At 31.5% G+C, this 12,154-nt stretch overlaps 1 protein-coding gene across 1 annotated transcript; it reads right to left on the reverse strand.

Moving 5' to 3' along the window:
- Nucleotides 1–8,226: 8,226 nt before the first annotated feature.
- Nucleotides 8,227–11,521, reverse strand: LOC148616109 (uncharacterized). Its single transcript, XM_088581716.1, has 3 exons — nucleotides 11,215–11,521; nucleotides 10,328–10,516; nucleotides 8,227–9,590 (listed from the first exon to the last, which is right to left on the reverse strand). The coding sequence occupies exons 1-3, from the start codon at nucleotides 11,519–11,521 to the stop codon at nucleotides 9,043–9,045; spliced, it is 1,044 nt and encodes a 347-aa protein (XP_088437842.1). The 3' UTR covers nucleotides 8,227–9,042.
- Nucleotides 11,522–12,154: the final 633 nt, after the last annotated feature.

The following is a 12,154-nucleotide window of genomic DNA, read 5'->3' on the forward strand; positions in this document are numbered from 1 at the left end:
TGTCAGGGTTATTGCTTTGTAATGTCTACCTTAACCATTGAATGATAAAAGTAGTTAAAACAAGTGAAATTCGTGCCTTACATTTTAAACCTACTAGAGTCACCCAAAAAATGTTACGAAAAAAATGTAAATAGCAGCAGAGAAAGCTCTAAATTTCAATTTTGGTAATTTAACTCAAATTTTATTGAATATATTGAAAACACTAAAATTGTAAACACACTCTCTCTGGAATTAAGAAGTAGTAAGTGTTTCAGTTAAATGTACGACACTTTTAACAGCTTTACATTGTTTTGGTGTTTATATGTTGTTTGTACTATTCGAATAAAATATATAAAATACTGAGAATAAACCATGCTTCATGCATACACAACAGGTTTCGGGGAAGCTAAAATGCGTTAAAAACGAGAGTTAAATTAAAGTCGAGGAAGTTTTGTTCAAATAGTCCTCTCCAATCCCATCAACGAATTTCATCACCAGATGTGATATGTATTGATAAAATATAAGATGCAGAGTACCATAATTCAACGAAGGGTATAAATAATGGAATCACCTTATCTGTCCATCACTTTGTCTGGGTTTTATGAATGCAGTCTTTAAAAAGTCCATTTTTTTATGAAACGATACCAATATAGATTCTGCACTAATATTGTTTATATATAGTAATTATTTTCATTGCAATTTATTGTTTAAATGGTAAAGTTTTGGATGTAGGAAGACAGGTTCATTCATATTTCATCGACCGCATGATTCAAACGAATACTTGCACTTATTTTAAGGATGCGGAACTGTACCAACATGAGACAGCCTGTTAGCTTTATTAATGTTCACTAGGGAAATCAAGAATTGAAATGTCTGAATTTGATCTTTGGCATTAATTAGTATTGATTTTTGAATATATTTTTTGTTCATTCAAACTACTAAGATATACTCAAATTCATGCTGTTTGTTTAAAATGACACTTGCTACAATAATTCATATAGGAATCAGATAAAATATTGATATCCTGTTGCAAACTACATCGTTGGTTGTTTTTTACAACCATTTTTTACATTATTTGGTTTTGAATAAGTATAAACATTGAGGTAAAATGAATTAAAAATCCGTTTTATTTCTTAATCTAATTTCGTAATCCCAATGTATATAAATTAGAAAGTAAAACTTCTATATGGTTTATTTAACAAAAGGATGTATTAGACTTATGCACATGTACTAATTGTCTAGCAGGTCATTTTGCTTGCATTTCCCTTTTGTTGTTTTATATTAGTGTATAATGATATTAATGATATCTTTGGAATTGAAGTAGTTGTATTCAACATCGAAAAAACTGCATTGTTTTATACAAAATAATCAGTGAGGAATGCATCTTCACAAAATAAAAGCAACAACATTAAAAAAAAATAACAGAAATCAATTATATTTTATTCAGAAACAGTTACAAACCGCAAAACCACTTTAAGTTTGTCACTCAATTGTATGAAAACAGGGAAAAGTATCGCTGGTTTGATGGGATTTTACCATTTAGCAACGTCTGAATTATATACTGATTTTTACTTAACAGCTTTCCGTTTCTTAAATTACAGAGATGTTTGCAAAGGCCTGGGTTTTATAAAAAAAATCATGATGAGAATTTCAATGAGGTCTTATTGGTCGAAATTTGAAATACGAAAATACCAATCCTATGTATTGCATATTTCCTGTTTCAAGAAGTAACTGAAGCATAAGAATCAAATATATTGGAAGATCTTAAGCAAAGAAAAATTAATTGTATACAAGAAATACTCAAAAATTGAAAGCCTAATCCATCACCGTGAAGTTCTACTATGTGCAGCACAAGTTACAACCTTGATGTTCCCTTTATAATTTTTTTCTCCTTTGTTTATAAGGAGCCAAATGAAAAAAAAGTTCAAAATATTTTTTTTTACATCTATACAAAATGAGAAAATAGCTTGCAAAATTCTTCCTGTTTCATAATTGTTTTTGGATTTAACTACAATTAAAAGTATTCACAAATCGATATTTTTTTGCAGATACTTTTACTTCTTGTGGAGATTACAATTCATTTATATCATGAATCACATTTTATTTACTGAAAAAAAAAATATAAATGTATCAATGAATACCAAATTTTTTTTAACGTGAACATTTTGTTTTTGGTGTAATGCTAAATGTACATTGACTCAAGTTTGAAGACAAGAAAAAAATTCGTAAATATCTAATTTACCCAAGATTTATAAATTATTAAGTCAATTTGAAGCAAAGACAGAGAAAAAGAGAACTGAATGTTCTGTCCAATAATGCAGCAGTTGTTATTTGTTTGTTTGTTCGTTAATTTAATTGTCTTTATTTTTCCATGTTTAAATCTAGATCCCATATATCGTAGGGTCGTCCAATAAAGGAATTTACTAGTTATAAGATGTCTATGCCATCAATAATTTTCAAAGAATAGTTATCGAAGTATTAAACATTAAATATTCATCAGTCTAGTCTACCTAAAGGAAAACATCAGAGCAGAAAGTCACAAAAATTTTTTTTTCTCTTGTATATTTGTTGAAAATTATTTCCAGTAAGTATGGAAATTGGAAGAATTGAACATATAGAGTGTCTTATTCAAGGTCTTCTGAATATTGTCTTTGATGAGTTTTATATCTAAAAAGAACTTTTCGGGTGCAAGAAATAATATTTACTTTTAATATCAATCTATTTTGTATACAGTTCAAATTAGTTTTATCTAACGATTATCGTAAACATTCCTAAATTTCTTAAGGTCTTTGCTAAGGAATATTGGCAAGATTTTAATTTACATAATTTGTACCCTTGGATCCACTCATTGATCAATTTCAGCATATAAAGTTGTATTTATATAATCGTATAGATATGGTGTTTCAACTTCAAGAAAAACTTCTGAAAAGGGAAGAGGTTTTTGAAACTGAAAACTATGATTTTCTAAAATATGTTATGACAATACTTATCTCAAAACCTTTCGATATAAGGTTTTTGCTACAAGAATATCTTTTTTTAAAATATAGAATTAACTTCAAAGCCACAAATTCATATTCCTTGTGTGGAATTGAAAAGGAAACTTTAGATCGTCTCTTTTATGACTGCTACATCACATGCAACTTTGGATTTTCATAAGAAATAATAATGTTGATTTCGCCTTCGGCAAAAGATAAGTTCTATAAGACTTTACTGGAAAGAAACTTTTTAATTAATCTAATTTTTATAGCCAAAAAACTTCTTATATTGATATATTGAAAGGATTAAGCAGTATCAGTCATATGAGTTATCAATTGAAAATAAACAGAATACTACCAGAACGTATGATAAATCTAAGGTCCTCTGCAAAATACACTCCAGAATCAATGTTGTATATTTTTCTTTTAACTCATAAAAAGTGAATATTGGCAAAATACAAAAACTTAACACTTCCACGTCAATGCAAGATTTGTACGAAAATATCAATAGAATATCTTCCAAGGTTGAAGACTAGACATGGAAAATAGGCATACACGACATAAAAAGAACTAAAAAAAAAACAAAATAACACGTATAAATAAAAAGAGTAAACGAACAAAGAGTACCCCACTAAAAACTGGGAGCATGGACCAGGTGCACTGGTAGGGTAAGCACCGTCATCTTTTCAAGAAACACACGCAGAATTGTAGAGGAAAGGAAAACGATGACTCATTGAACATCGGTTCACATGGTGCAGATGAATACACCGTAATGATGCACGAGTTCACGACGACGACCATAAAACTTCTGTAGTGATTACTCCAATGTTGAAGCAACGTAACTCTGATCCAGAAGCCTAACTGAAAGAATTACAAGCTCTGGCATCACGTGAGTGGTGGTATGAAAACTCCAAATGAAGGTGCTGAACGGATCCTATCACAGATGAAAGAGTAATCAAGGGAACCAAGGTTATAGCGGTAATCAAAAGAATGTAATCCAGGGACAAAGACCAGGCATACACAACAAAGAACATACAGTAACTTAAATCATACATACAAAGTAACAAAAGCAAATGCGCAACTCGGACTCCACTAAAAACTGGGAGCATGGACCAGGTGCACTGGTAGGGTAAGCGTCCTCTGCTTTTCTGGAAACTAACGCCGAGTTGCTCATAAAAAGTCAAGTCCGGGGTAGACAATAGAAGAAAGGAAAACTATGACCCGTTGAATAAATCAGTTTTCATGGTGCAGATGGATACACCATAACGATCCACGAGTTCATGAAGACGACCATAAAACTTCTTAAGTGATAAATTCAATCTTGTAGCAACATAACCCTGTTCCAGAAGCCTATTTCTTAGAGTTTTCGTGCTATACAAAAAGTTTGCGTAGTTTCAGCAAGCTCTGGCATAACGTGAGTTGTGATATGAACACTCCATACGCAGGTGCTGAAGGGATGTTGCCACAGATGAAAGGAAAGTTGACAATTCTGAATGAAAAGTCATCACGTGTGTCGTAAAGTTTTGTCAATAGTTTTCCTTTACCATCGATTTCTAAGTGTAGGTCAAGATAAGAGGCTGACTTCACCGTGTCTGTAGTATCCTTTATCTCAAGTTCTTTGGGGTAGATGGGATGTATCAAATCCCCGAAATTAGGATTGTTTAAAGATAATACGTCATCTATATAGCGGAAACTGAGATTGAAGGATCTAGCCAAACGATATTCTTTCTTTCTGATCAGATCAGCTATAAAGTCAGCCTCATAAGAGTGAAGGGATAAGTCAGCAAGTAAAGGAGCACAATTTGTTTACATTGGAATGCCGACCGTTTGTTGAAAAACACGTCCACCACATTGGACAAATATGTTGTCGATTAAAAATTCCAGCATTTTGTAAACTTCTTCCTGTGTATATTTGGAAGATGATTTGGAATTATTTCTTGCAAGTTATGAGGAATCTCTACCAAGAACAATATATTTGTATCTAGGTTTACCATCTTTTTTGGAAAAACAGCGATGTATAATGCTTTAAGTCAGGATTTTAAATGAGTATGGGGAATAGAAGTATACAGCGTTGAAAAATCATAGGTTTTAATGCTATTATATTCAGATAATAGTCTTGAACTAATTGTTTCCAAAAGATCATTCGAATTTTTCAGGATCCACATTGAATTAATACCACTATGGGAGTAACAAGTGTTGTGGTAGGAATGCAGACCCTCTTTGACAGTTGTAAGTATAGAAGTTAAAAGTTTTGAAAGAGATTTGGTGGTACATTTTGCAGATCCAGCTATGAAACGTTTTTGTATGGATTCTTGTGGAGCTTAGGAATCCAGTACATAGACGGTAAATCGCAATTATCGTCCTTGGTAGAGAGACCAAAAGAGGATAGCACAGATTTATGGTTTTCCACAATCTCTTCTTTGGAGAGTGTGGTAGCAGTATAGGTCTTATCACTGCTACCATTTTCTACGTCTACCTCTGATTCTTTTTCTTATTATTATAACTGTGTCATTTTTCAACAAATAAATAGAAAATGATATATATATTCAAATAGTCCGGGATTATAAGTATGTGACATGTCATCTCCAAACACCCCTGACAGGTGGTTGTTGTGGAAATATTATAGTTCTGTCTATTGATACAAAAAAAAAACAAAAAAACAAAAAACAAAAAACAAAACAAAAAAAAATAAATGAAGACAAATGACTAGTACAGGTACAATAGTCACGATCACTACTCGAATACTATATGGAAATCTCTGTTTTCTGTATAGTTTGAATTCGATGAATAATACTTGATGATATATTAGTTGCTTTTATCAAATCGTTGGGCTATTTAACTTTATTACGGTTCGCTCTATCCACTACGCTAATTCTAATCATTGTGTTTAAATAAGAAAACACACAGTCTGTGACAAATCAAAGAACTTGAAATTATTTATATGCATGGAAAGTATATATCATATGATGTAAATCATAAAAGCAAAGTAATAAAATATATTCAATATGTAACGTTAAAATTATACTATTATTTAAGGAAACAATTACATTTATTATCTATGGAATTTAATCCGAATGAATATTATACGAAGTTTTCATTATTCGAGGTTTTATTAATATTTCCATCTTACTGCAATGATCAAGCTGTTGTAAAGCAATCCTTATTAACACCCCCTTTTCAAAGCCATGAGTGCACTTGCTGTACAACCAATAGAGTTTTAATTTCATATAAAATCTGTGTGAAAGAGAAAACAATATACAAGAAGTAATAAATAATGATGGCATAGAAGTATCACAACGAAGGAATACCATGAAAAAAGAACAATATAAGGGACATCAATTGAAAAATATAGATGAAGATCAAGCCACACAGGGAAAGGGAACGCACGAACAAAACCATATAAAACAGAGTGACTTTGTCACACGACGAAAGGGATCGAACAGAACGAACTTCTTTAAAACAGGAGTGACTTTAAATTCAGGTGCTATCGGAAGAATGACGAGTTCCTTCCACATACAAGACACCTCTCCCTCCGTGCTGTTAGTTTTAAGTTTATTCCAGTGACTTGCAACAATCTTTCTGAATGTATAGTTCTCTTTGAGCAAACCAGGCTTTTTTGTATAAGATGGCTTGGTAGTTTGACGTTATTAACGTCGTTTGATCCGCACTCCACGATTCAAATAATCCCAAACGAAAAAAAAATATTTTGATTATGAATCAATTTTTAATATTTGGTATGTTTATTATCCAAGTAAGCCACTCAACATTATCAAGACAGTTGGTTAGCGGTCTACTTTATCTAGCAAAGCGTACGAGTTAAAGCGTAGAAAACGTGTGAATTTATTTATATTAAGTAAGACTCTTTGTACGAATCATGCAAATTCTGTAACATTTGATACCCCTAAACAAGGCTACATATTTTTATTTTTGTTACTAATTTGTTTTATAGGTCTATATGATAGAGTAATCAAAGGAACCAAGGTTATAGCGGTAATCAAAATAATGTAACCCAGGGACAAAGACCAGACATGGAAAACAGACATACACAACAAATAACATAGAGTAACTAAAATCATACATACAAAGTAACAAAAGCAAATGAGCAACTCGGACTAAAAACTGGAAGCATGGACCAGGTGCACCGGTAGGGTAAGCGTCCTCTGTTTTCTAGAAACACCCGACGAGTTGCTCATAAAAAGTCAAGTCCGGGGTAGACGAAAGAGGAAAGGAAAACTATGACACGTTGAACAAATCAGTTTTCATGGATACACCCATCCACGAGTTCATGATGACGACCATGAAACTTTTGTAGCCATAACTTCAATCTCGTAGCAACATAACCCTGCTCCAGAAGCCTATTTCTTAGAATTCTAGCGCTATACAAAAAGTCCGCGTAGTCTCAGCCAGCTCTGGCATAACGTTTGAGTTGTGATATGAACACTTCATACGCAGGTGCTGAAGGGATGTTGCCACAGATGAAAGAAAAGTTGACAATGTTGAATGAAAAGTCATCACGTTTGTCGTAAACTTTGGTCAATAGTTTTCCTTTACCATCGATTTCCAAGTGTAGGTTAAGATATGAGGCTCACTTTACAGTGTCTGTAATATCGTTTATCTCAAGTTCTTTGGGGTAGATGCGATGTATCAAATCCCCAAAATTAGGATTGTTTAACGATAATACATCATGTATATAGAAATATATGATGACATGTATAATTATTCATTCTAATCTGTCTGCTATTAGGAGATAATCAACATGGAAAACCCAATAGTGCCTGTTGTAATTTAGTGTCATTTACAGAGTTATCTCCCTTAATTTTAAAGTTTACAGTGCATTCTATATAATTTTTTATCTCTTATAAATGAGGGTCCTATAAGAAACCGCATGTTAGTATCTGTTTATTATTATATCATTTTAAACAACATCTCAAAAATGAAAATATGTAGGAGTTCTAACCATGAATCACATTTTCCACGATTCTCAGCTGGAGTGCTACTTAAGTAATATAATACTGTTTTGAAACAAAAACAAAACACAAAACACAAAACAAAGCAAAGAATGCAGTTAAAACATATTTTATTGAAAAACAAAACAAACATATTTATTAACGTTTTGATAAATCATTTATTGATATCAATAAATTGAACGAATTATTAACATGTTAATAAATATATACGAACACGTTATGATATTAAACCTTTTTCCGGAACACCAGCATTATGGGTAATATCCAATGTCATTGCAATTTCAGTACTTACTGATTCCCAAGTACTTCTTTTTAAAAAATTCTATAAAATCTTAAATGAATATTGGACCATATTTGGTGACTAGCTGAATTATCATCATAACTGAACCCTAATTGAACACACTTAAGTTCCCACTTGAAAACATCAGACTTATGCTTGCTTTTTTTTCAACACGACAGAAAAAAAACTAGTTGATGAAGGTTAAATAGCCGATAGATTGGAAATCTTAGAGCTGATGAGGCTTGAATTTATCAAATTGAGTCCATACAATCTAGTAATTGGGGTTAACAGTGCTCTGTTGATTTGAGCGATACATATAATAAAAAAAACTTTCTGCGAAAGAGTCAAAAACAAAACGTAGAGATATATTTTCTAGAAGTTTATTTGTTTATGTGTATAAAATCGCCGCATATTGAATAGGTCACAAAACATGAACATAGTAATACATACATATGTAGTATTAAACATGATTTAAATCTAAAATGCATAATTTCTACATAATAAATTCTGCCTATAGCTAACTAATGTTTTCGTGATGTTCAGTGGAGTACAATCAAATGTTGAAAACAAACTTAAGTATCATTCAATCTGTATGTAATATGTGCTTCTCATCGACAAAGATGTATTTTTTTCGGAGCTTTTTGTATTCAAAATACATTTGACTTCGTTGATTATTTTTTCACCATTATGTATTATATATAGCTGATGTATTGACCACGGCTTTTATATAAAGAATTTAACAAGCAATTAAATCATAAATTTAAAAAAAAAAACCATAAAACACCATGCGCAACCAACATTATTTGTTTCATTAATGTTTATATTGAACTCTATTTATTTGTCAGCGAGAATCAACAATTCTCTTAAGGAAACGTAAAAGTACATCCAAATCTAATAAAACAACTGTCACCCCAATAGCAATGATCAGAGCGATTCCTAAATATCCTACAGCCTTAGCTGATGGTCGGTCATCTTTTGCACTTACAAGTTTATTCTTAGCAAGAGAAGTCGTCTTTGCGTCCACTTTAATGTCATTGATTATTTCCTTAAGTTTTTCCATAACTTCCTCCGTTGTTATATTCTGAGCTGCATTTGAACCGATACTATTACAAGGACATAAACATAGCTCAGTTTGTACATTAGGAGAGGAGGTAATAACAAAGCTGTGGGAAGTAGTATCGCCAAAATCAAATGTGGTGCTGACAACGTCTTGGTAAGAGATAGTTTTAGAAGTAGTGACACTCTTTTGGTTCGTAGTAACGCTGTCTTGTGTTGTAAACGTTGTCCATGAAGTTGATGTCGATAGAGCCGTAGAAGTGACTACGTAGCTTAAATTTCGGCAATGCCATGGTTCTGGAGGTTCAGGACAAGTTACAGATGACATTTTTGCTGTAATTAAGATGTATGTTCCTAAGGTTTCTCAATATTTGTTTCAAGGAAACGAAGTTCGCGAAAATACACAAAAAACTAATCATATGTAATTGCAAATTTAGATATGCTATACACGTGATTCAAGGAGTAACCTCTCATCAGCAGCATGAGATCTAATTCCAAAAACTATTTATAAACAAGAAAAACTCTTAACGAATACTATAAAAATAAGTAAATAATTCCATCAGCGAGAGATTAAATCATGTGCCTTAAAAGGGATGAAGACTCCGTATTTTAGGTATTTTTTAATTTTTAATACGGCATTTTTTTATAAATGTGATACTAGTAAATAAGTCAACACTAGCTAGATTTCGTCACGTATCGATGTAATGAAACAACAGTCGACATGAGACATTACTATATATTTGCACAATTAAGAAAACTGACTTATGCTTTTTCATCGAATGTAAATAATAACACAATTTTGTTGTAAACATTTTCTTGATAATTAACGTATTTCATACCCATTTTCTATATCAATATTTTCTATATGTTGTACATTAAATCCAGGAGAGGTAACTCTCTGAACAATGATTTAATTTTAATATTAATTGATAAATTCACATCAACATCAATTCAGTGATTAGTGGATGAAATATGAATGTAAGACCTATATCCATAATAATAGCCACCTTTTGGCAGTAACTTTGTTAAAATTTAAAGATAAAAATAAATTTAACCAAAACTAGTCTTACCATAAACTTCAACTTCACAAAACATCAAATACCCTGGTTTGACCAATCTCGTTAGCCGAAGATGTTGACCATGTGTACCACTTGTACAGTTAATCTGTATAAAACTATTCATTTGTAACTGATTTGTTGGACCGTAGTAATGAGAACATTGAGTACCATCCACGGTAATAATTGTGTTGTCTGCTTTATCTGCGGGGTGAAACAGATAAGAAATCATCAATACTGCGCTTGATAAGTGTTTTTTTGTGTCAACATATCACCAGTATACCCAAACAATATACTCATTGACAGGAGAAATGATACACTTGTCAATTTATTAACATATTTCAAATATAGATCAATCAATCAAATGTATCTTTACAATCATTATTATTATTATTTACTAAATATTCAGGAAAACCATAAATTTTTAAGTTGCAAAATTTTGCAGCCTTCATTAAAAGATTCATGACAAAGAGATGTCTGTGATTTTCCTGTTGTTAATTTTTAGCCCTTGGATGGTGATATTCCTAAAGCACCCTTCTAAGGTATTTACATTTCACTACATTTACTTTTTGTTCGTATTTGTAATAAAGTGTCATATTTTATTGGACGTAACATATACTTGACAGTTCCGCGGATAGAAAACTTTGATACAAAAATAGCACTTTCAGGTTCTTAATAAAAATGGTGTTGCTCGCCTAGTTTTTTAAATGGAAATGAAGTTAATAAAGCACATTTGTTTCAAACATATCCTGATTGATTTATCAAAGGCTCTTAATAAATTTATTACTAAATGATATTACCTTGAATCACTACGGAATAGTTTGTTTTAGCAATTTTCTTCTAATTGTCTTTACTTGTAAGTTCCGATACCCTAGATTATGAAGAATAACAAATATATTTACCATAATGGTGATAGTCAGGATTGTCTGCACGCACCAATAATTTGACGAATAGAACATCATATACTGCACCTAGATCAACTTCCCACCATGGATCCTGGTCTTCTAGTGTGTGTATGCAGGATCCATCAAAGTAATCTTGACTACATAGGCCATCTACTGCGTTACAGGATAAATCATTAGTATACGTATTTGATTGAGGCACGTATGTGGACGAGCTTTTGGTTTGCCGTCGATATGCCACGTTGCACAATCTTTCTTCTTCTAATAAAAAAAAAAGAAAAAAGAATGTGATAAAAGTTTTAAACATAGGCTGTGAAAATATTATATATGGAACGACAAGAGACATAAATAATCATTCAATATTAAAGCATTAAGGAGGCGCGAAAAAAATACACAAAACTGGTCTAAGAAAAAGTAACATACAATAATCATCTATTTTTCAATATTAGAGACAATTATGATATTTTGCACAATTCATCTTAATGCATGTACGAACTTGCGTTATCAATGCCTCTAAAAGCGTATTAATATGAAAAGTTTAATAAAAACCCAATGCGTAAAAAATAATTTTATACTAAATCATTTGTTTTAAATTTCAGTTTGCAACAAATTTGTAAATTGTATCTCACATATAGGACAACCGATATCTATATGTTATGACGCATAAGTTAATATGATATGATATAAATTTCATTTTGTAGTCAATCAATAATTAACATCCAGAGTCGGTTTATATTTAGAGTATGAACAATAAGCCATTCGTCATTATGTTTTATATGCATATTTAAATACTTTCAATATATACCTTGAATATATGCTTCATCTCGGCATAAAACTGGTGACACGATGATAATCAATAACGTTAACATATCTGTAAAAATAGATATCTTGAGTTAACTAAATGAAGAATTTATAAATTTGTATAAGGCGATAAAATTCA

This window comes from Perna viridis, chromosome 5 (assembly GCF_037379345.1).
Source record: "Perna viridis isolate PV_CMFRI_1.1 ecotype Kerala chromosome 5, ASM3737934v1, whole genome shotgun sequence".
NCBI classification, from domain to species: domain Eukaryota; kingdom Metazoa; phylum Mollusca; class Bivalvia; order Mytilida; family Mytilidae; genus Perna; species Perna viridis.